Source organism: Ischnura elegans, chromosome 4 (assembly GCF_921293095.1).
Source record: "Ischnura elegans chromosome 4, ioIscEleg1.1, whole genome shotgun sequence".
NCBI classification, from domain to species: Eukaryota; Metazoa; Arthropoda; class Insecta; order Odonata; family Coenagrionidae; genus Ischnura; species Ischnura elegans.
The window spans coordinates 26005299-26032196 of record NC_060249.1 but is presented as its reverse complement, the minus strand read 5'-3'; the positions used below and the strand labels follow the sequence as shown (position 1 = coordinate 26032196).

Below are 26898 nucleotides of genomic sequence, written 5' to 3'. Positions count from 1 at the left end.
ATGTTAATTTCATCATCAGTCATGTGAAATATTTAGCCTGAATAATTTACAGGGTTAAAGAATGCATGCACAGTGTACTCTGGAAGATGCATCACAGTCTTGACAAATAGCGCTTATTACTTTTTCATCCTCCTCATCTACGGCGATTACCTACCACAATATAAGAATATTGTTCTCACTTTATGTTATGGTGTCACCTTAGCCCCAACGGTGCAAACGCTTAAATTTATTAGAAATTGAAACTTGGAAACAGGTGAAACACCATATGCCTATCTTCCAGTCCTTAGGAATGCTAAGGTGTCAAATATCATCCGTTGTATTTCCAAAATGTAATGTTGTGCATCCAAAATGTTTACTTCACATATTCCAATATAGCACCAAGTACTTATTTAAAGCAATGAGTAAATGATAGTAGTTAAATGAGATACAAACCAAGCTTTAGATTACTAGCGTTCGAGATTGTTGATTTGATTTACGTAACATTTCAATTCCGCGGCTTCTCAACTCTGCGCCGAGAAATTTTTATTACTGGAGAAGAAATAAGCGACCATGTATAAATCTACCTTCAGAATATTACCAGAATTCGTATTTACGAAGTCGGAGACAGCCACTGCGCAATACGCGAACCGTAAAAACTTTTGAACTATTCACCACTGTTTTCGACACACCCTTCGAGTTATGAATCGGTATCGTCGAAGATGTTTGCTGTTGTCGTTACTGTTTTGTTATTGCCATGGAGCGAATCTGCTTACTCGCATTCTGACGCCACATGACGTTCTTGTAGAGCGATAGAATAGGGTTGTTCACCATATTTTTTTAATTTAAGAAATCGAAAGATCGTGCTTCAGAAGGAGCAATGACAATAATATTATGCTATTTTCTTCATTGTACATGTTTAGAGAAGGCTTTAAACAGTGACAAATTTTACGTTACGCCAAAAAGCCCTACTTCCATCTTGAATTGGTGTGTGACGTCACAAGCCTGTAGATGCCCTACTGCAGTGTTTGAAGTGGCTCAGCAGGGTTATTTCACTTTTTTTTAAAGATCTCCAGCGTCTGCCGCCAGATCAGTGTTTAAAGAAAATCCAAATTTATCCTTTAATAAGAGTAATAATAAGCAAAATTACCCTTACTTGTACATATTTATTGCTCATCATATCACAAATAGCACTACAACGCACACATTTCACGAGCTGTCTTTTTGATACGTATAATCAGTATATTCCAAATCAACTGATTCAATAAAAAACTTGGCTCACAATAAATATAAAACACTATTATGTTAACACTAATAAAACATGACAATCGGTTTTCCAATCACTCTGCACACACAAAAGAATTTGGACTCCTTGAAGTTCGTAAGGATTCTCCACACCTCACTTACCACTCATCACTAACAACTTAGAATCAGTTTACGTTATTTTACATTGACATTACGAAGACAATGAAATGAATAGGCTGAAACAAATTATTAAACTAGCTAAACCAGTTATTGTAACATCAAAAAACTTCGAATTTCACTTTCACTATTACCGTAACCAAAATATGACCAAAACAAACAACAGCGCAACGAAATTCGTGAAATGTAAACACTGACGAATGCTCCAAATGAATTGGCAATAGGTAATAAAATCAAACAGAACTTAGAGGCGAAAAAACGAATGAAAATTAATATACGTTCGATGTATCCTCTAAGTACAACTAGCTCAAATATGAAACATATCCTTCGCAATAGTTAGATACCTTAGATCGAAATGTATAGGGTTGATTGAACCAGCATGGAAGAAATAAATAATTTCGTCGAAGATGTTACATTCACAACTCACTTCACTTGTCGCTTCACTCTTTACTTCATCGTCTATATGCAATCAATTCACTCAGGGGTACATTAAGGGCACAAATTTTGTTCACTTGCACTAGCGGAAAAATGAAAGTTCACTGCACGTAGGTAGTTTCCTTGCAAATGCAGCTATACAAAACTTTCAATTCCTGTCAACAATTACACTACATACGTTGCCTGCCTAACTTGAAGAATGGATTTTATGTCGCCTTGATCCATCCGGAAGCTTAATGCACAACATAGGCCATTTCAAAATAAGGAATAACCTTGGCAAATGTCCAGTCGGCATGCAGAGTGTTCAGCTTGGCATCGAGCGATCGAGGGTACAGGCCAGCCGTACAGGCTTGTTTCGTCATCACCTCTATTTCAAGATGGCGGACCGTTTTTGGCGGCGTTTAAAATTGTTCGAATTTTGATTGCTAATAATTCCATCATTACTTTTTCAACGCATCTGTCATTCATCCCAATCAAAATGAAATTACATCAGAAGTGATATGCATTCGTTTTTTTAGACCGTTCTGATAGGCTTGAACAACCCTATTTAGTAATTTTTGCAAACTTTGACGCTCTGTAGCAACAAGATAATCGAGAATTATGAATTCATATTTTACACACGTTAATAACTTTAACTTACTTATCTAGACATGTAAAAAAATTACCTTTTTATTTAATGAGAGCACCCCATTGTTCGAAAGTTTAGGAGATCTGAAGTGCATCTGAAGGCATTCTAAGCACGTCAGTCGGACCCCGAGGACGACGACATAGTTTTCGAAGAATCGGAGGATATGTGTCAACTGACCCAGGGAGTTACCCGAGAGACCTTCTGTGACGTCATTATTCCAGAATTTTAGCCCTATTTTGGATATACTGAATAACCTCCTGGGTCTACCCGAGGCTGTCCGGGGCCTTCAGTCCTTAGGCCCCGCAGGGCCTTGGGGTAATCCCGCCCACCCGCCCTGGCCTGTCCGCCCCTGTCCGGAAGAACTCCATTGATCCCCGTCAGCTGCGCTGCTCTCTCGCTTTCCAAACATTCCGTGAAACACGCACGAGGCCCTGGCGAATCACTCTTTCCGCTTTCCACCTGCTTTCCGCCCGAGATCGCTCGGACCGAGCCGCGCTAAACATCGATGCGCTTTATATCGATGCCATAAGTACACGCAGCGTCACCTTTGGCATTTCATTACACGTAGACCCTTTTGGCATTTTTTCTTACTTTTTATTATTTGAAAATCGTCTTTTTTTTACCGACGAAGTAGTTTTTTCGAAATTATAAATGATATCTTCAATATTAATTAGAATATCTCAACACATTCAGCGCGGAACACGACAATTGACTTGGTACCAATTTTTGCATAAATGATTAAAAAATTTAGTCAAACCATGCACAAACATGAATAAGTACTAAACACCATTTAAGTAAAAAAATATTTCATAATTAGCCGATTCTGACGACTTTCAAGAAAACTGGGCCCGCGTTGAATGTGTTTATATAATATATACAAAGGTATTCTTCACTATTGATTGAGATCATCGTAACCATTGGTCAACAATCCAAAGATTGGTGTGACGAAGTTCTCCTCCCAATTCTCCTATCAGCGAATCTTTTCACACTTACGTATTTTTTTCTCTTTCACATCCTTCTTTTCTTGGTTTATGTTATTCGGGGTGTTCCTTTTCCGTCCTGGCCACCCACATGTCCCTGATGGCTATTCATCAGACTATTGTGTATCAAGATATGGCCGAATAGTATGGTCCCCCTTCTTATTAAGGTTTTCAAAAGACTTCTCTTCTACTCTTATTAGGAAGTTCCTCATTTGCTCACTCCATAGATATGCTTGATTTTGGTAATTTTTCCGTGAAACACATATTTGATTGAGGTACGAATATATGCATAAGTATTTTAAAAGACTTGTAAGTTATTAATTTGAGCTATGAAAATTTCATACCAAATATGAAATTGAACGAACATGCGGCGGAAAATAAATGAATACAGCCCCTAATTATCGAAACGATAAGTAGCCAAAAAAGTCCCTCCTTGATAAAATATAAACTGAAAATGGTAATCTCCACACTTTAATATAAAACTCCATGGTTTCGACATTCTATGTCATTTAAAAGGCGTACGAGATAGACTGTCGAAACCATGGTCGGTAGTGGAGTTTTATATTAAAGATTGAAAATTACCATTTGTTATTTCTATTTTATCATGGATATATCGCATTTCCACCACGTCAAGCCCAAAACGATTTCAAATAAAAACGTCTAAACCCTTTAAGAAGGCGCATCACTCCTGCACTACCAGTTTGAGACGTGTTCGCAGATGACATGAAAGCCATACTTCACTTAACGTCGTATTATGGCAGAAGAGATCACGAGTGGAAGATAAAAGAAATACACCGCAGATCAGAGAGATTTTAGATGCCTTTATTACCTTGGACTATCAGGCATATAGTAACAGGTGTGCCATCAATGTAATTATTCACTGTACTCGCTAGTTCGACCAAATGTATGTATTTTTTCTTTTTTTCCCTTTTCAGATTTGGGTTTGTTTCGTCCTTGTTTTCCATTTCGGCATTTACAATTAGTTTTATGTTGAAGCACTGCAGGAACAAGTGATTTTGTACGCAGTCACGCGCATGGGTGCAAAGTCAAATAAATACACCAACGGATGAAGTTCGCCATGAAAAAATATTTTACTTAGTTGCAACTGCTTAACACGCCTGACTGGCAATCGGGAGATCCGGGTTCGAATCCCGACAAAGTCAAATATTTTTTCATGGCGAACTTCATCCGTTGGTGTATTTAGTTTTATGTTGCTTCATGGATATTTATTCACATCATTGTTTTTTTTGGAATGGTTGGTATCAACTTGCACGGAGCAATGCATGATCACTGAGAGCTCACACCAACAGCTGGAATGTGGATGATTTATGACACTTTTCTTCGTTGTCTACGAAGACGTGGCGTGTTGCTTACAGCATAAATGTGTATACTCACCCCCTGCCAAATACCATTGAGGTCGCTCACAGGGTATTATGTGCATGTATCCTGACGTTTAAATTACGAAAGAGCTATGTAGTAGCCTTGTGGGTAGATGATTTTTGGGTGGTTTCCAAAAGTCCTCGAAGTTCGAGGTGTCCCCGGGGGGAGTGGATGGCCCCCTCGACCCTGAGCCTTTGAATTTCACATGACTTTGGCTTAGTCTGATACGAGCTGTACCCTCAACTATCCAAACCAACCTACGCATTAAGAAGGATTTTAGGCATCCCCGACAAATGGATAGGAGGAAGAGTTCTCGCAGTTCCCTCAGGGTCCAATGTTTCCAATATCCACGCCCTTATTGTATCGAAGCGCTTAATTTTCTCTTACTGTTCTCGAGGATCAGGACTATAATTGGAACATCTAGAACGAAATTTCTCTATAGGAAATTACTTGATAACGCTGCGACGAAAGTTAATTACTGTGTAATTTCTGAACAGACACTCAAAGTTGTGGTGAAATGAGTTATTATGAGTTTTACAAAGAAGGTAAATGGTTTTAGTGATAAAGTTTCTTTGCGAAAAACTTGTTCCATATGAGCCAAATTACGAGTAATTCAGTCAAGAAGACTTTTTATTATCAGGAGTTGGATATAGTGAGAAATTTGAAACTGCTTGTTTAATTCGTAGGAAGAGTTTTCGGGTTTCCCACCAGGTCCAAGGATTGATTTCTTCTGAATTTACCGAGGCGCAATGTGCCATCTTCTACTGTCTGATGGCATACTATATCCTCGAAACGTGGGAAGAAAGCAACCCTTCGAACCTAAGGGAAATCCAAAAACTTTTCCTCAAACTACCCGTTGAATGCCTGAGTGAGTTAACATACGGTATCAAATTGAAATTTAAGTGTGTAATTTAGAACGTAATCAATAGGGTCCTGTGCTTTAGAAATGAACATTTTACATCAGAGAAAATATTTGAATGTATTTGAGTTACTTATGGCTATTGAAAAGAGTCTAGTTTGAATTCCCTAACAATGTCAAAGTAAAAGTGATAATTATGTACAGGAAATTCTCCCAAAAAATGAACGGTTGGCCGGGAGTGATAAGTAATCTTAAAAAATTTATTGCGGCACGAATCAATTTTATTTGTGAAATATCTGTATGAGAAAGGAGCAGATGCTCAATTTCATAAAAACATTCTAACGCTTGTAATTTTACCACGCGTGCCAAGTTGATGAAATTATTTGGCTTAGATTACTTTATTACCAGGGTATCACTAATTATTTGTGAATGGAATCATGGATTTAAGAAATTCTTACCTAATATGTCTTGAGAAGAATAATTGTTAATTTGTATTCGGAATATTCAGACAAATTGCCCTACCTCGGATTCATGAATGGGTCGTCAAGATTGTAATTGTCTCGTAATTTTGGTTGTTAACAATAATACGCGAGATTTTTTGTTTTCTCATTCTAATGCCATTTTATAGTATTCATATCTACCTAAACTTCCTAAATTTATTACTTCTGTCTCTGTGTTTCTGAAAATAAATTTATCGTCGATAAATGATTTTTCTTCCTACATTTATACAAAGTTATGGCGTTGAATTCATCCTATTTTTCACCTAAGTTATATTTTTAACTAAATAATAGTTCTATTTTTTTATTCGATAGTATTTATTTCCACACTCATGTCTAAGAATTATTTAACACACAATCCGTGTATTACGAATATTTAATTTGCCCGGTCTTCGAATTTACCCTCTCAAAATTCATTGCCGTATCCATTTACTAAGATCAGCTGTTGTTAATCGGAAAAGTTGAGAAGCATCGATACGCTGCCGGTCTTTCCTTTTCTTGGGGAAAAGCAAAGGAGGAGAAGAGAGAGTGAGGAAAAACTCGTGGGGGAATGGAGGGGGAATGTTTTTTGCCTTCTCACGACTTCACCCGCCCGCCCGCGTCCCCCCACTGACCCAATGTGCCTACCTTACGTGCCGGGGACTCCCGGCGGTCGATGCGTCATTGCGATTGGCCGACCCACGTGCACTCCACAACACAAAACCACCCCTTCCATTCCCTCGTTCCTTCCTCACCCCCGCCTCACCACCCTCCTCTTCAACCACCCACTTCGTTCCTCCATTCTACCTCATCGCGCGCGGCGCCAGGCCATTCTGCCGTCCCCCGCTCGCCCGCTTTGTTGTGTCGTCGAGGTGGAAGTTCGGGCGCCGGTAACGCGCGAGACGAAGACGGCGAGCCGAAGGCGGTCCCGCGAGCGTTCAACGCCGGCCGCAGTCGGAGTCGAACGGGGATCTCCGGCCGCGGTCATGGCGGAGGGGCCGAGGGCTTATTCGCGGTCCGCCGCGGAAGTGAGGAAATCCCCGGCCTTCGAAGTGAGGACGTGCTTCGCCAACGAGCCTTACAGGTTCGACAACTTCGGCGACGGGAGGCCGATAGAGCTCACGTCCCTCTGGGAGCAGGTGTTGAAGATGAGGAGGCTGCCGTCTGGGTTGGACAAGAACGCCCTCTTCAGGGAACTGTCTTCTCGGATGGGATACCCCGAGTGGGAGGTGAGGCAGCACGCGTTGAGGGTCCTGGCGGACATAGCGCCCGTCCTGCCCGCGGTAGACGTGGCCGCCGCGTTGGATTCCCCTTTGCTGCTCCCAGCGACCGTCAACTGTCTGGGACACCCGTCTGCGGCCGTTAGACGGGCCGCTCTGGATGCCTTGAGGGCCCTTCTCGTTGCTTCTGAAGACCCCGACCTAGTAGTGGACGCGTTGGTGCTCCACGGTTTGGACGGTACGGACCCAGACGTGGCAATGGGGGTGATATTGGGCATTCCGGCGTTGCTGTCACCGCGCCTGCCACATCAAGGCATGAACCGATTGGTTTCGGCGCTGGCCAGGAAGGTCATTCACTCCGCCTTCCACGAGGAGGCCCTGGACGCCCTGTCGAAGATCCGTTCCCTGGCTGGGGAGGCGCAATTTGACCGCTTCCTCACCGGTTTTCCCCCAAAGTACCGCAGGGATTTCAGGGCGCTTTTCAGGGCACATGACATGAGGAGTGACAATGAGGATTCCAGCGCAGAGACCAGAGCAAGGGTGAAGGAGATGCTGGCCAACGGGATCCTGAAGGACGTGGAAGGACAGGATACGAAAAGATTGAAGATTGAAGCCTCCCCTAATGGAAACCCGAATGGTTCGGGGAAGACGTCAAAAGATGGGAAGGGCCAACCGGCTGCGACGGCATCTGGTGCGGCCGCTGGCAAATCGGTTCGACAGAACGGCAAGGGATTGGTCAATTCTGTCAAAGCGGATACTTTGGTCGAAGAGGAGGAGATAGACTCGGCGAATGGGTCCCGTCCTGCCAGCGCTGAGACGAGGACAGAGGAACCCAGCGTGTCCGATAAAGTGGAGGAGCCGACCAAAGCCGAACCGCTCCTCAAGGTACCGGAGAAGGATGAGGACGACGCTTCGACAAGCGAGAACGACAAGGCGTCGGTTGAGAACGTGGGAAAGGGAGCCGGTGACGGCGGGAACGTCACCGACGAAGAAGGTGGAGAACTGGAGGACGATGAAGACTCCGGGGTGGAGGGCAGCGGAGGACGCGGCGAAGAGGGAAACGAAGGCGGTAACACCTCGCCACCCATACCGGTGGTCGCTGGGAGGGTCCTCCTGGAAACGGAGATTCAGTTCAGCGAGGCCACGGCCATAACTATGACCATCCTGGAGGAGGCCGACGTAGCTTCCAACGACGGAGACCCCGGGAGGGTCATGGGTCGCGGGAGGAGCAGTAGGTTGGGCCATTTGAAGGAGGAATTCGACCCGGACGTCGCCATCAGGGTGCTGGATTCCTCAGAGGAGGAGGGCGTTGGGATGATCAGGGAAGTGGGAAGGGCCAGTGCGGGCAGGAGGGTGAGGTTCGGCGGGGAGATGGTGCTGCAGACACCGGATAGCGCGGCGGAGACGCTCGAGGTGCCGAAGACTAATGAGGACGAATCCGTCACCAATTCCTCGGAAGACCAAGAGGCACAGCCCCACCCGAAGCCCGCAAAGGTGGCGGAAAACAATACGAAACCGAGCGGCGCCCAGTTCGTGAGTCACATACCAGTGAGGGTGGATCCTTCCAGGCAGAGGCAGAAGAACGGGGACGGAAGTGGTGGGGATCAGGACAAGTCCAAGAAGGAGTCCTCCGCCCCTAGGCCCTCAGTATCTGCTCCACAAGAGTCGGCACCGCCTAAGGAAGAGCCGGCCGAGACCGTGGTCAGCGGTGCAGTGGTGGGGGTGGAGAGGGAAGGCACGAGGGTGGAGGTGACCACGGAGGACTCGGCGAAGGTGAAGCTGGAAGCGGAAGGCACGGAGGTTGAGCTGGTGGTGCAGGTGCTGGGGGGCGGAGAGGGGGCGCAGAACGCGGCCATGCCGGAGGTGGTGAAGCCGGAGTTGCCCATCGTGCTGCCCATGTCGGCGAGCCGGGTGCACAGCTGGGAGGACCTCGGCATCGTGGACAAGCAGATTCTGGTCGACATCAAGAACAAGGTAGGGCGAATAATGATGGATGTTGGTGGAAGATCTGAGAGAGAAATATCCCCCTCCTGTCGTTTCCTTGATTGGGCCAGTTGAATGGCCGAAAATGTATTTTATTTTTCGTTAGCTACGCTTTTGAATTATGTCGTCACAATTATTACGTTTACGTCAGAAAATTAAAATTTCAAAAACCTCCATCAAAGTCTCTGAAATCTATGAAAAAGAAGAGTCAGTAGCTAGTAATAATCCTTCACATCTACTTGAATTATTTATATGACGGGTTCCCTTTTCTAAACCGTTAGCGTTGCATGAATCGACTATTTTCCTCTCATCAAGTGCCCGAATGATAAATACCGATACTGCTCGCACAATCTGTAGAATTCCATTTTTTTTTTTAAATTTGCATGCGGAAATCGTATGAAATGTATGCTTGAGACTTTTGAATATTAAGTGAATATAGGAATTGTCATGGTTAAAAACGAGGTGATTTCAATGTATTATACATTCATTTTCTAGGCATGCCCTTTTTTAACGTCCTATCCTCTGGAAGTCAGTGACCTCATCGGTAGATTCCTCCCTAAAATGGTTTCATTATGGTAGTTAAATCAGCATATGAGTAACAGTAGGACACACAACATCCTGAAATGCATGCCATATAATTCAGCGATTGATAATAGCCACACAATTGAATGAAGTTATACTTGAAAACCAATGAATAGTTTTTTTTCTTGAGTTTTGAGGTGTCTCAATCCTTTTATAGTAAAATTTCAACACATCACTGGAAAATAATTTGTTGATATAACTTATTCAGCTGAATACTGAATTATTCATTTGATGATATAGTATTGTTTATTTTTACAACTGAATTACTTGCTTGCGTTTTCTTCACGGCTTAAATATCTCTTTTCAATGAAAGTTAAATATTTTTCTTATTTTGAATTGCAATGTTGTAGGAATATTTATTTCGAAAATGAGCTATTTTTTAAAATCAACAGATTTAGGCGTTACTTGGTGGAACGATGAGATATTCATGGTTAAATAAAAACAAAGTACTATTCCACAACCTTATATTTTTGCAGTCTACTAGTTTCAACGTTACAACGTCATTATCAAGACTGATAATGACGTTGTAACGTTGAAACTAGTAGACTGCAAAAATATAAGGTTGTGGAATAGTACTTTGTTTTTATTTAACCATGAGTTATTTTTTGTTTATTTTCCTATTTATGTATGTTTTATTTAGACACAATCCGAATTGCATCCGCGAAATACGCATCTTCAACTTCATTTTCATGTCTTTCCGTTGACAAACTTTATAGAAAAAATAATCGTTGAGTGCATTGATGTAGAAAAGAAGCATATTAATTACGTTTCATTAAAATACACGATATTTTCAAATATGAAATTGTTGCCATGAATAAATTTTTCGTTGTTCTCAACCATTTACCGTTGAGAGTGTGTTTACTGGTTATGCGGGAGCTTTCTTTTTAGTGTTTTGAATATTTTATCGGGTCTTTTTTTAGTCGTTTAGGGTATTTACATGAAGAGTGACTCGTTTGGCCAACATTTTCCGTGAATGAATGAACAGTTAATGATTCTCGGGAGCGTACGCGTTGCTAATCAATAATACACGTGGCGAATGACGCTGCAAAGACATGAACTTTCTCTCGTTTGTTATACTGCTCACCTTGTCTTCTTTTTAGAAATAGCTGTTTATACACAGTTATTTGGTAACTAATAATGTAGAATTTTAGTTGAAGGAATTTTGTTGGAAAGGCTGTTTTAAATTGTAAAAACTCACATATATTAGTGTCATTCAATTCACATGGCGTAGTCATTCCATTGTTTTAAATTGTAGACCTTTCTGCCTTCTGTTTCCAATTTTTCACTAATATTGGTCAAAGGTATAAATTTATTATTACTGGAGATAGAGTAGGAAAAATTTTGTTATGTGATACCATGAGATCCTGTGGAAGTCATAGGAATGGATCCAGGGTTTTTGGAATTTACGTTTGTGTTTGAGGAAACCCTATTTATTGTGAATGAAGAGTGTAAAATCATTTTTTTACTTTTACCTTTACCAATTTGAATCGATTTAGGGTCTTCACACTTAATAATGTTCACTAGATTTTTTTAAAACTATTCAAGGTACACACGACACGTGAAACTTTCCATTGTATTAAATTATTGATTGGGATACTTTTCCTGGAATAAGCCTGCTTCTTATGCCTCTGTAAAAGGGTAGTTTCCTTCATCAAAGAAAACGAAAGGCATTGATTGCGATTCGTTACCCACCATTACTGTATTCTTAATGTACTAGTTATTTCGTTTTAGAAATACCGGTTTAGACGAATGGCAATGGTCCATTTTTATCCTCATTTGAAAAGGGCCAGATTGGCGCCCATGCGATGCCACTCCACGTGACGTCACAGGGACCTAGTTTCTATACGAGAAGATAGGAGTTATACATCGCCTGAGGTTACCAATGCATGCAAGAGGCACAGAGCTCAGGGAAACATGTCTTAATAATCACTTATTAAAACTGGCTAAGGTCAGAAAGTTTTCTTCGTTTGATAAGGTACTAATAAACCTTTTTTAAGCCAAGCGCTACCAGATAGCATGGTACTCAGCTACCCGCTAGCATCCTGCGTCGTATCAGCACTCAAAGCGTTGTCCCAAGGTCACCTCACTTTGCGCAGCGGGAACCAGAATGATGTCACACGGGCTTTTCCCATCATTCCTACTTAGCCGTCGCGTTTTCGCGCGCTTGAAAATTTTCACTTTTCATTTAATCGCGAAAAATAGGTATCGTCATTAAAAATCTAAAAGCGTGAAATGCGTACTCCAGGAGTAATAATCTTTCGATTTAGGCAATAAAAAAATAATAGGAAACCACCCTATTATATTAACATTACGTATCTTTAGTGATAGCAAAACAGTAGTATATAGTATATTTTTTTGACAATTAGTCTACTACTAATGTTCAAGGTTATTTTTAACTAAGAAAAATTTGCGTTTCACGTAGTTGACGTTCTAATATTTTTTAAACAATTTCGCTCTGCCTTAAAGAAAATTGTAAAAACTTTACTTTTAATGCTCTCAATTTGTAGCAAATTCAACGATGAATTCACGTATTATGATTCAGACCTGATTTCTTCTTAAGTTTACGGAACTTTGGCTGGGTAATAGCGGTAGTGAAATAATTCCATCCATGAATGCCTTAATGCATATAAATTGGTCAATGCAAAGGATCCCTAGCGAAAAAGTGATGTGCTAACGAATTCACATAATATTTTTTTTTTCCGTTGGGAATTTCTATCATACATTTCATATTCTAGTCATGGTTGGCGGCATCATACCACTTATCATTTGTCATCTTTATTTAACTATAAATTTAAATTGCACTCAAGTCACTTACATTCACATTAAAAATAACGGACATTTAGTGGGTTTTTATTTATGGATGCGCTTTCATGACTTTATCTGGATCATGCGTATCTGTGAATCTAGAAAACTTCAACGGAGAAGATAATAAAAAGGATTTTCTGTTCGCTGAAGAAAGTGATGCCTATTTCTCCCTCGAGGCTGGCATTTTTATCGAGACCCCTTTGATATCGTTGCTGGAGAACGGTTTAAAATGTCCCGCCACGCGCCCTCGGCATCGATATGGATTATTATTCATGGAAATCCGTCGGCTGACCTCATTTCCAACGGCAACTCTTTATCTCGGGCTAAGGGCATGTTCTTGATGCCTGGGCCTGCCGGCCATTTCTCGTGCCTTATAATATTTCGAACCCACCATTATTGGAAATATTGCGGCGGATTGATTTTATCTGAAATGCAAATGAGCGAGGTTACCATGGAAGAAAAGTTAGAGTAAATATAAGTCGTGACGGTAAAAGTGTGTCTGATAAATGCCGGGCGAAATCGTGTTTTACCTCTCGCATTTAAAGTAATGATTTTATGCCTCTTATTTTATAGTTGGATTAGTCTAAGGGAAGTGCAAGTTTAGAGATTAAGTGTTTAAATCGTTTAGTATGTTTTCTTTTAAAGAAATAAATGTAGCCATAAATCATTTCATATGTATATTCGAAGCACCTAACTTAAGTACCGTTGCACTGATTTTCTGTAAAAACTTTGAAAATCTTTTTTCATATTTTTAATGTGAACTGTTAATTTTAAATCGCCACGGTCTTGAAAATGTGCTTAATTTGTTTATTTTAGAAATTTTAAATCAATGCAATGGAGTATTTTTTTCACTTTATTTCTGAGAGAATTTGAATTTGAAGCGTTTTGGAAAGGACCTCGAGCGATTCTCGAAACATTTTTGGAATAACGCTCTTGGAGTGAGTGGAGTGGAACACGCTTTTATCATAGCAAAAGAAAGGCCATCAAATATATTATGAAGGATTTTGATTTGAACCCAGAATCACACGACGAGTTCATGTGGCCATATTTAACTAGTGCGTAAAAGTAATTTTATCTATTTTATGAGAAAGGTTAAATACAAGCTATTGCTACGTTGATTTTGGTTGCCTTCATTCACGAAAGTGTTGTGAAATATATTGCGTTGATTCACGCACTTGCTTAAAGAACTATTTTCAACGTTCACAGATTTTTACACTCTATGGTAAAAATGATTTCCGAGAAAGATATAAATGTCTTTCTGATGCTCAGTAAACAATTTATTTTTTCAGGTTCAATTTTTTTACGCCACAATATTGTGGCTCATCATGACTGTGAGGTTATCACAAAATAAAAATTGGCCATGTAAACACTCCATGCTCGGAAAATTTTAGTATAATGGATAAATGATTGGCAATAATCTTGTTTACGACGAAGTATAGTTATACTCTTGCTGATAACGAAGTCAGGAATATCCCGTATATATTTTAGACGCATTTATAATAGATAAATATTTATTCGGGGAGCTGAAATTATCCGTTGGATATTGGATAATTCCATAAATTTACCTATAAATAGTGAAAATTATAAATCATGATTTATTCTTTTGAGTTTTGTGCTTAGTGAAGATATAAATTTGCGTGATTTAATAATGATGATACATTTTTATATATTTAAATGATATTTTCTTCTTATCGTCTTCATCTCGTGAACTCAAACTTAAACGTTGTGAAGCAAATGTTCATATCGCAACCTTAGAGTGGAAAAATTAAAAAAGGGAGTGCTATATTTAATATTGGCGAAAATTTATCCTGGGATTCCATTCGATGGAGGTATGCTGGGTGTTTCGGACGTTTTTGCGTCTCTTTTTTTATAAACAGTATAAAGTTTTTAATTCTTGATCACTATGATAATATAGTTGTCTCCGCTGCTGTTTTTATTGCTCTGCTATTATAATATTCATTGTGTCGATTTTATGTTTTATATTTTGATTTGTGTGATGATTACTCAATAAATCGGGGCAGTTCTTGTGTACCTGCTACTCTGCTGTTTATACACTCTTTGTAAATCACGAAGGGCTTGTTTTTAATTCCGATTTTTATTTAAAAAATTGCAAGGTAGATAGATGATCATCGTTATTATGTTGAAAATATTATCAATTGTAAAATATGAGAACAATTTTAATATTATAACCCGATTATATTTCTGTTATCAACATTTCAAATGTGTAATGTTCCTTTATAATTTGTGATTTTATGGTAGCCTTGATAAATATATTAATCGAAACGTTTTCGAAGAATTGTTTTATTCAAAGACCATACATTAAATAAGAGGATGCTGGGGCAGCTATATTTCTTCATTCATACATTCTTAACTGGTATATATTTTTAATAATGTTTGATATTACCGCTAGTAAGAGTGTAAGATACGATAATTCCGAGGTGGAAAGGTCGTTACAATTAAGAAGTAAAGAAAATAAGCAACAATTATGATTAGAATTTTTGTCCTTGGGTCGTGTGGTAAAATTGCTTCAAACCTTTGATTGAGGAAACAGTGTTGCTTTCTTGCCTGAGACTGCATAAATGTACGTACAGAATTAGGATTATTAGGTATCCTCTCCATGCAAGTAATTAGGTCACTTGTTAATACCATAGTTTCATTATGCATAATAGAATTACTGGACACGGAAATGAAATGACCAACCAGGAGGCGAGCCTTCACGTCAGGAGGGCTTAATAAATGAGATAATGACATTGCCACGAAAGTTTTTGATAAAAAACTGTAATCCTATGGGTCATTCATGCACTTTTGAGTAAGTGGTTTCATTCCTCTTAATGGGGCACCCACTACGAGATAATTCTTTTCAGTATGAAACAGCTTACTCGAGGTAAAGTCATGGAGTTGTAGTAGCTCTACAGGTTTTGTTTGCTGCATTTTGCGAATCCTTCCTTTTCGTCAATATCATCTATTCATTGATGTTGGATTAAAAAAATAACTGTAAGATAAAAGAGTGTTGTTAAGATCACTTAAAATCATAAATATTATGATCTATTCGTGTAGTTTATAATTCATGGAAACTTACAGTCACTTTCAAAATTTGTACGCCAAAGTGTTTGGTGTCACTTCTGCTTCTCAAGGAAATTTTAGTTTCTCTTGCTTCTTTTGTTGTCTTTGGATACGTTGTATTGTCCGTGTTCTCTTTTGCCACGCACCGCTTATATTTCGTTTGCGAGTGAAGATAAACTCGATGGAAGAATTCCCTTATTTATTGCAAATTGATCATTCTATTTCGATTGATATTGGATTTAATGATTGATTCATGTCCATTTATTGCGCACTTGCCCCGGTTTTCGCTGTTGATATCCATTTTCCGTATGATAAGCCTTGCGTTGCTAGGACCCGCGGAGAACGTGTGCCGGGGTAGAGCGAAGTCTAAGGGATTGTGTCTCCATCGTGAGATACTGAGCTTTTGATTTTATTCAGCTCGTTTACTCTTATTGGCTTTATTTACAATTTTCCAACCATCTTAAAATCGCCGTAATTCCTTGATAAAATGTTGCATGGAAATTAATCATATGATATATAATTTTGGAATTGGGCAATATATTGCTGATTCTTACACAATTCTGTGTTAAAATGTGGGATAAAAGCAGGATTCAGGATGAAAAGTAGGAGCTGGTTTCTCAGTTTTTTAATCGTTGGCATATGAATTTTTTATTCTGTATAATTTTATGAGTGTTATTGATAGTGTCAGAGGGTATAGTTAATTACCACTTGTCTATTATGTTATTTATTATAAGCATTATGCTATCTGAAATTCATAAAAATGGGGTTCCTTTTGGCTTAGAATATTTGACGCACAATATTTTTCAAGTATTAACTCATACTATTGCCAAAAATAAAAATCTTTCATATCGACTGATTATATCTTGAAAAAAGTGGCATAAGTAAGAATCTAGTATTTTTGGCTGCATGTAGAACCAAAAAATCTCTGCCTTGCTGATTTTTGATATTTAGAACAAGGGAAAACATTTGGTTTATTTTTTCTACATTTTTTCATAACTTATCCTTCAAATCGGTATAATCGGTATCGGTATCCCATAAATCGGGCTGGAGTTCGTATTTTTGAAACTAACTTAAACTCAATCCCAATCAGAGCTAGAGTACTTGTGGTCTTGTTCAGTGTTATAATTAAAATAAATAATACAATTTTTTAAATCTTGTCACACAATGTCTCCCGCTGATCAGAAGTTAGCATTACTGGAGTACAATATCCATGCGGAAGTATAAATACGTGAAAATTTTATTTCGGAAATGTCAAGCGACGGCGCAGGGCATGTTGGACTTCGGTGGTTCAGTTTTAGTTGGGACCCAAGCCTGAATCACACGATCACTTTTTTCGTCCCTTTCAAGCGTTATCTCCGGCAATCGCTCCAATGATAGCAGAAAAATAACCGTTACACGCAATCATTTCCCGCTACGGCTCCAGGGATGGAAATCATATCCCTTTTTTCATCACTCGCCATGTCGGCGCAGCGAGGGGGGGTTTGGGGGATAAAACCCCCCCAGAGCTCAGAGAAATTTTTAAGTTTAATCCATTTTACTTAATTGGATCAGTATTACTTATAGCATAGTGTTAGGATTAATCAAATATCCCTCAGAAAACCGTAAAACTCGGTATTTTGAACGATTACTCTCAAACTTTTTCTGGAGGAGGGCCCCCCCGCAACTCTTGCTCACCCTGGAGGGTATGCAATACCTCCACACCCGTAAGTATTAGTTGCGCCTAAAACCCCCTCTAGCCTTAATTCTTAGCTGCGCCCCTGTTTCAGCCAATTTGGCTGTCTACAATGGGTTGCAAGAATTTTCATTTCAAATGTTGATATTCTTTGGTTAGTCACAGTGTGGCAATAGGGAATAAATTAAGGGGAAGAGATATGGTGATCGTTGCTACCGTCTTTCATCCAATCAGAACATACGGCCGCTAGCCACGATTGCAACGCCACATTTGGATTTTTGATTGAACGACAGTTATAAATACGAAAGGCGGCGGAATAAGCGATGGAAAAACCGTAACCGTTGTGAATGACCGTATGATTTGGAAAATGAATGGTCGAGCTATCATTCTTTTGGTCCCTGGAAAGCTATCGCCGGAGCTATCACTCTGATAGACGGAAAATATGATGACATGATCAAGTCTTTATCAATTGTAGAGTAAGGACTGAAAGAGCATTTAAAATTAAGCGAGGTCTCGCAATACCAACGTGTCCTCTGACAAAGGAAGTCCGTTAAGTGTCACCACCAGATCTCGTTAACATTTTGCTAGGTGATAGGAAATGGATATCCATGGGGTGATTTTTTTGTATCAGCCGCCAAAGTACAATACTTTAAAAGATATTTGAGACGGAAATTAACATAAAGCGCCTAAATGCATGCCATCCCCTTCGCAACAAAGAGTTTGAGGGTTCTAGGTGAACCCTTCGAAGGATACAAGGCACCGGGGCCGGGAACCAAGCCAGTGGCTTATACGCCCGATCACCCGGGGAGAGGCTGGAGAGGAAGGGAAAAGGATAGAGGCGCCACCGCGATGGGAGCCCGCCGACGCCTCTGGGAAAGGATAGGAACGGAAGGGACGGGACGAGGGAAAAACACCCCAACGCTATAGAAGCGAAGGGGGCCCTACTATTAGCGAAACCAAGCGTAAGCTATTAATGTTCTACCGATCCTAGTGGATTTTCCTATTAGGAAGAAAAATCCATGGATCGAATCGGTAGATCCCCTTCGCAACAATAGACCCTTATGCTCCGTTGCTAGGATGAAGTAAGAGAGCGGATGGTGTATTGTTGTGCTGTGGGTTGCATTTGTTAGTTATGCGAGTTAAATTTAGGCGTTTTTATGGAACTTTCCGTTGTAAACATCTCGAAAATTATTTAACGTTGGCGGCCGAAACAAAAAACAACACGAGTAAACATAAATCATGAGTATTCATTTCCTATAACCTAGCAAAATTTGAACGAGATCTGGTGGTGACACTTGAGGGAGTTTCCTTGTGAGTCGACTTTGAGTCAGGATTGAGTCAGGTTCTGGAGTAAGCTCCGTTGCTGTCGCACAACTTGCTGCATTGAGGTGGTCGATACGCATCCGATTAACCCCGTCTAAATGCACAATGAACACAAGGCAGGTGGCGATGGGAGGGATGGGGGTGGATGACTGCATCACCGTGGGGGTCGGGGAGTGGGGGTGAGGGGTGCTGGACGGCGTGGGAGTCAAGGTAGGGAGGGGGTTGGAAAAGGGGAGACTCACAGAGGGTCGTTAACCTCTCTCCACCAATCGAACAATTTTCGCACTGGACTCGAGTGGCGCATCTTCCCCTTATTTAGCGGAGGCACGGTGGAGAAGTCTGATCGCAGCGCATAAGGGATCTACACATTACACTACAATCCACCAACAGAGGTGTTTGGCAGGGGGTAAACCATCAAATTTACTTCCATGAGCATGCACTACGCAACATGTGCACTAAATATGACACATTGGCTTTTGCTTAATAAAGCTATTGGATAAATTTATATCCTACTTATGAAGTCAGCCTGCCTATTAAGTTGAGACATACCGGTGGATATGATAGGAAAATTCAGAAACATTCATTAAGAAATATTATTGGTAGATTGGAAAGGGACGGATGGATACCAACGGGGTTTGTAAATGTTTTTATGAGGAGATATTTAGGAACTGTTTTGTGATTTATCGTCATTCGCATCGTACCATATTTATATTAAGATAGTTCACTGCGAATTTCGTAGTATTTAATCAAAATCAGTCGGTAGGATGTCTCTGCAATACGCATGAATTATCGCGATTAAAATTTAATTTAGATCGAAAATAGTACCATGAGGCTTAGGGTAATATAAATGGCAAAAGAAATAAATTTGAAGCTATTTTAAGACTTAATTGTAAATCACATCGCAATAATTTTAGCCTTTAACGGTCAATAGTTCAAATTGGGAGGTAAATATTCTCTATACATACTAGCATAGTAAGTACAGCATAAAAGAAAGTAAATATTATTTTTTTGTTTAAATGTTGATTAATTATTAAATAATGCAAATTATTCCCTGAGATACATTGCCCATTTTGGCAAAATAATTTTCATTGGTAGAAGAAGAATTCAAAAGAGACTTGTGGTAACACGCAGGCAAAAAGAGCGTCCGTGTTACTTCGTTTAGAGGGCAGCATGATGAGATTCTTTGAAAATTCTATTTTTTCTCTGGATACGCAGGAATTTCTATCACACTATTAGGTTACACTACTATCATGATTCTGTGCAAAGGTGCTGATACTCTGAGAGGAGGTTAAAAGAACTGAAAATAGGTTATGTAAAATTGTCTTAAGCTCTACTTTAACACTTTTACAAAGTTTATTTCTCAAATTGAGGCATCTCTAAGGTCTAATTTATGCTTATTTTGCCATAGGTGATAACACAAAAAATAAATATTGCATGTAATTGAATGGAGGTGCTCTGAAATCCCTTAATTTCCGCAAAATTTCGCAAACTGGTCAAAAAAGTGATCCTATCATCTGGTATTGAATGACAAAGAAAAATGACCGCTTAAGAAGACGCTAAACCGGTCTTCTGTCTTTTACTGTGGAATGATTTTTTTTTGTGAAAAAGGCCCTGGTAATTCAACCTTAATTCAACAAACGTTTCTCAGTGTCTGAAATTTTGTGTTTCTTGAAGCTTTCTTTTGGGGTCCATGTATATCTACTAAAAACAAAATACCCCTACACCGTTTTGTGAAAAATATTTTTTTTCCTATCATGCACTTCTCATTTTTGCCATGAAAATATGATTTTCATCATATTTATTTCTTCACAAAATTATCGTATGGCTATAAGTTAAGGCTTATTTAAAATCAAAGAGTTTCCCAAAGACATTAAATTAAAAAAAAAATAGTATTTCATTCCCATTTCCTATTATTGTTACATATAAATATTTAAAAATGTTAATTAGCGTTTATCAAATATCCCATGTAAGAATTTGTTGAAATTTTATTTTATCATCTAGGCTTCTAAATTAAAATTTAAAAAGAGTAGATGGAAACTAATAAATGGATTTTTAAATTTTATTTAGACTACTTCAATTGTTTCCGGTGTAGCGTTCTGGTAACTCCATTAGTAATGCATTCCGTAGGTTTATAATACAAATCTATGGGTATGATAACTGCTGCAAACCGTAATATATGACCTATAGTTTCAATGAAAAACTATGAACACAACGGATGTTTATTATTTATGTTATTAAAAATATGCTAGATCATGTTCATGAGTATAATTTGAACTAATTCCACAATATGCTTGTATCTAAATGTTCAATATTTTACGCCTGAGAAAATATTCGAGTAAAATTTTCACGCATAAGAAACGGGAAAAATTTATTGGTAGGCAAGAGACTCCTGTGTATACCTTTAAAATTTCAAGATGATAGTGTAACAATGAGAAATGTAATTCGTGACGCAAAACGACCAGTAAAGCGATAGTAAACCGACACCTTTATCAGTCTAGGTGAAGTCTATCTCACAGTAATTCATAGTAACTTTCAGAAATAAAATTTATTTGAACGGCTTTATTTTGGGATGATTACTGGTACACTCTTAGGTGGAAACTAATTACGTATGCTGGCCACATACTTGCTGACAGGTACTTTTACCTTTCTACGTTCTCTCCTGGTAATGTACCAACGCCATTGAGAAAATTTGGTTCATTTCGCATATTCCCAATTGATGTTTAATTTTCATTTTCCTTTAGAGATATTTTATTCTAAATTCTCCTTTTATTGAGTTCTTTTCGAATTGGATTTATTTATATAAGTTGGCCCATCTAATATGGAGCGTTATACACCAAAGGGTGAAGTTCGCTAAGAAAAATATATTTGATTCGAACCCGGACCTTCTGATGGCCGGTCAGGTGTGTTAGCTAATTACACCAACAAGCCATTTTCTCAGAGTTAACTTCGGGATGGGTTTACCGAACAAGATGTTGACGTCACAAGTGCACACAGTGGCTCTTTGCACCCTTGAGCGTGACTGCGTACAAGTCACTTGTTTCTGCAGTGCTTCCGTATCGCTTATTAATTTTTTTGCCCTATTCTTTTAGTTATAGACTTCCTATTTTGATATACAAATCTGCTTTGTAGAAATAATGATAAACTAACACATAGGAGATATGCATACTATTATTTTCATATTTTATATATGAGAGGGTTGGAAGCCAAGGGGTACAAGTGATTTCTTTTTTCTATACACGGTAAGGTACAGAAATTAGACATAGAAAACAAACCAGATCAATTTGATATTTAGTACTGCATTTAATTTTCCACTCGATGTCGGCACAGAACTGAGACTCACTCGTATCCCTTGGCAACCAATATTTGTGTATTTCTTCTAACAATTGACTTCAACTAACTCTGTTGTGAAAAAAATCTCTGGTACTCCTTGGCTTCTCACCTCGTCATTTATTAGAGCCATTAAAATGAAACATTTTTGTTGGAAAGGAAATCTGTTGATAAATTTTATTTTTAACCTCGCATTAATCCAAGGAAATATGTACGTGGCGTGGGCCGAGAAAATAAATGCATTTCTTAGCTCCATCAATATGATAGGGTTCGATTTTATTAAGTTGTGCGCTCTGTTTAGCTAGGTATTAAGGAGGATGTTTTAATAAAAAAATTCATTCCCTAATAATTGCGCATTTAAGACATTTAATTTGGAAGTATTTAGCACACGACTACGTAGGATTATCATAAACATCTACCTACTGGATAGGTGCAACTTCTTCAACAAGGTCCAGGCGGTACTCAAACCTGCGACCTTCGGCCTCTTGGGCGAGTTCTTTACCATGGCGTCTCCGATAACAGCAAATTTCGCTTATGGTTAGCGCTGTGTTGCTCACGTCGTTTATGTCTACGATTACATTTAAGTTTGATGAATCATCCGTGTCCAAAACGTTTATAAAACTCAAACCAAGAATAGAATTAACGTCATTCCCCTGGAAAATCGATTGTGACGCAAGCAAAAGAAATGATATGGCCATATAACGCTGGCTGTGCCTCGCTTTTGAGGTGGTTGATCTGAAAATAAATCGGTAAACCTTACATTAACCGTGTCTGGATTTTATGTGTCCATAGTAACCACACCAATTCGAAACATTTGGTGGCGCCTAAACATTTTTTTGTTCGTACGAGTCAAGACATTTATAAAGTAGTCTACCTGCTATTGAATAAATGTCATTAATGCCAGGATTCTCTTTTCATATAGCTTTTTAGAGCATGCCATTCACCTTCTTGTAATTCTTGAAATATAACGCTGTACTCACGGTTGAACTATTGAACCTATGAAGAGTATTCGAGAAACCTTGTGGAAAAATTATGGCTTTTATTTAGACGCATGTATTTATATGCAGTGGATGTTATAGAGCAATATTTTCTGAGTGGTATGCATTGAATCTAGAAAGAAATTCCTATTTATGTCCATGGTTGAATCTTTTTGTTTATTATCCTGATGTTACTGTGCCAGAAAGTAGTAGATATCTATTGTTTTAAGCTTGGAGCTGACACTTGCCTTTATGAGGCGTACATCCTGTCCGCTGAACTCATGGTAATCTAAAGGCTTTCTATCTTAGGCTTTCTAAAGCCAGATATCGGCCAGAAAGTATATTTTTTTAGTTCTAAGATGACGGAATAGAAAGTTATTTCTCTATTTTAGGATTTTAGGTTATGAGTGGTCCATAAAGCGTTTATAAAAGAGAGAGTTTGGAAAAAATAGGGCAAAAGCTGTACTCATCCTACTACAAGGGAAGGAACGATCACAAATTCAAAATTAAGTTCAAGAAGTAGAAAATCGACATTTTGAAGGAATCGTACCTTCATAGAGGTATAAAGGAGTGGTATAATCTACCTGAAGAAATTTTCAAGATCTTCCACGCAAATATTAAAAATTTTAATAGCAAGCGTTCTTCGTTAGTTGTTTAATGTTATTATGATTCATCAGGGAACGTTGGAAATTGGATTGTATATCTCGTTAAAACTTCGTTTGCTGGTAGTATGGTATTCGTATTAGCGTGTTTTGTTATCCTATTAGTGTATATTCTGTTCCTCTACTTTTCTTTTAGGTAAGTAAGCTTTTCATTTATTTATTTTAATTCTTATTCTATAACCAGACGAAAGCCTACCTGTGGCAATATATGTTAAATAAATAAATTTCGATTACTCTGAGGGCCTACTACGATTAGTTATCAAAATGCTTGGGAATATCGTTGAAAGTTTTCAGAATGTTTTTAAAGAGGCGTCTTGTGGTTATTATAACTTCTACTAACAAGTATAAGTTTACAGTCATTAAGCTTGGGAAGCTGCATGCCAGGGAAGGATTAGTGGTTAAAGCTGTTCATATCACGCAAGTCTGTGGAATGTAGCGGAGTGCACTAGGTCAACCTCAGACTTTGTTTTTCTTTGAGCAGAAATATGTGTCGCCAGGGCCTAAGACGATGAGGGTTTACGAAAAAATAGGTTCGTACCTAAATTTGTAGTGCAATATATTAATTCACCTTAAAATTCATCTGATAATTAGTATTTTTTACATATGTAAATTGAGCGTGCTAGAATTGAATTAATGCTTTTATTTTATCTCAATTCCTTTCAATACTATTCTATCTCCATCACCTGTTCTCAGTCAATCAAAAACATGTAGCATTAAAAATATATTTCATTGTCAAGCTGCGTACAAAGGAGCACTCATTAAAGCCGGTAAACCAACATGGGCGCTCAAGGTGGACCCAAATGGTCTTGCGGGCCAGAGAGGAAATGCAGTTATTCCTGCATGTAAATTTCGATAATTTAGAAAATGTTGAGATCTGGTTTTAAATCATTTCACTTCCATTTATTTTCTGAATATCGTTCTCCGACCCTCCATTTATTTTTTCTGTAGATCTTTTTAAATCGAATGGTTAGCAATGAAATTAAATATTTTGTATAATAGTTTTTAATCAACGTAAAAAAGTGAAATAAAAAGTGATTTTAATTTCATATTGTTTTCGAACGAATAATCTTTCCGTAATAACATCGAGAACACAGCTATTGCTACTCCTATAAAATCATTTTATTTCTTCCAATGCATCATAATCAATGAAATATGTTTTTTATGTACATTGTGGATGTTTTAACATCTTTTAACTTTCAAAATATTTATATTGTTCCCCAAAAATTATGAAAATATGATGACGACTTTCTCTCGTCATTGCGTGATTTGGCATAGGAAGTTCATGACGAGCTAGACTCGTCATTACAGCGCCAGTGGTTAAGATATTTTGATAGTTTATATTTACAATAATAAACTGATGGAATAATCTATTAGAGATCACATATTTTTTTTTTAAATCAGGCCTTGGTCACTAGCTCTTTCGTCCATTCGTCACAGTGAGACGCGTTGCACTAACGTAGGTGGTAATAGCAAAATCGTTGTTTCCCCTGACTCCTCTGCAACACCCATTACGCCTGGGCAGTGCTCCGTGTGCAGACATGTGGGCGGATTTAATGCGATCGCGGACGGAGATACGAGTCGATCACGTGACAACTCCTTGAATCCCTGACCCTTTTGATTCTCAGAAAGAAGGAGTCAGCGGAGTGTGGGATGCAAAAGAAAGGAAACGGTTTCCAAGGACACCCATCTGGCTAAAAGTGAGATTTATCAGTTCCCTAGAGTCTTATTTCTCCACGCTCACACATAAACCTCAAGGGCTGACCTTCCACATGATTTTTTAGCCGTTTTTATTTTTCTGCATTCCAATAGACTTTTGGATTACGTAACCCTCAGAAGAAAAAATGAGTCGATAAGACAATTTTTATACGAAGGTTATCTTCGACACTTTGAAAAATATGCGTTTCAAAACCTTTTATATATTAATATATGTCGTCGTCTCTTTCAAATTGATTTGCCAAATTATTTTATTTTCATTATACTTTTTAAATGTCTCGTAGGTTAATTTTATGGTAGAAAACGTGTGTTTTTTTTAAGCTTATCTGTATGGAGTTAACTTAGAGTAGCTATAATGAGTACAGAGGTACCACTTATTTAATTATTATTTCATTTTATCCATTATTTCTGTACTGATTTATCGAACTTACAATTAGTAAACAATGAAAGCTGACGGAGTATCGTTTAAAAAAATTATTGGCCTATTTTTTAAAAGAATTGGGATTTAAAATTTTTATAATTTTAAATACTTGAGAGCGTGAAAGTAAGAATATTCAATGAGGAGAAAAAATTAGTTTTAAAATCCATAGCTTGCGTAATTCACTTACGAATCTATGAATATTAATGATATAATCTAATGTTTATAGTCTAATGATTTAAAGTGACGATCGGGAAAACTAATTTAAATTCAATCAATGTGTCTAAAAGAACACCAAAGATACTCATTAATCGCTCTATGTTACCGTCCGAGTTAATTAAGACTCAATCAACAAGTTTAAGGCTGCCTTGGTTTTGAGAAGGTCATTAATAAATTGATTCCGTGTTTTCCATTCGGCCATATTTCATAGCTATTCTGAGGTACAGGGATGCCGACTTACAAAAAATATTGAGAGGCCCAAGACGGGAATCATGCCCCGGGAAATTTTAGAAGCGTCATATGATCAACATTAGAACCCTGATAACTCTAATCTCGATATCTGGACACTCCGGGGAAAATCGACAAGCCTGGCACATATTTTCCTGACACCCTTTACGAATTTTAGGGGGCTCGGGCCCCCTAAGGCCCCATGCAGTCGGCGCCACTGTTGAGGTAGACGATATCCAGTTTGCAATTATTGTAAATTATATGTGTTTAACAAAATAATGCCAACAATGTCAAAGACTCAAATAAGAAAAGTGGGTCCACGAAATAATAAACTTTACATAGATTAGTCAGAACTTTCGAGAAAGTGTAACTTTGACAAAATTATTCAATTTCATTGTAAAGTGAAAGTAAATCCAATTATAAAACTCCCGGGCTCACTTTAATGGCGAAATTTAATGTAATGTATGGGCAAAGTATCCTGTGCTAAACGAAGAAAAGCGTATGCCTTTAATTGACTCTTTCATAAATAACTTCTTATTTTTCATCTTAT

General features: G+C 38.5%; 1 protein-coding gene across 1 annotated transcript in view; it reads left to right on the top strand.

The window, feature by feature from the left end:
- Positions 1-7071: 7071 nt before the first annotated feature.
- The window catches only part of LOC124157326, a 104122-nt gene continuing 84295 nt past the window's right edge, over positions 7072-26898 (top strand). The window contains exon 1 of the mRNA XM_046531960.1: positions 7072-9350. Within this exon, the coding sequence (XP_046387916.1) occupies positions 7143-9350 (2208 nt within the window). The 5' untranslated portion in view covers positions 7072-7142. The remainder of the gene's footprint in view (positions 9351-26898) is intronic.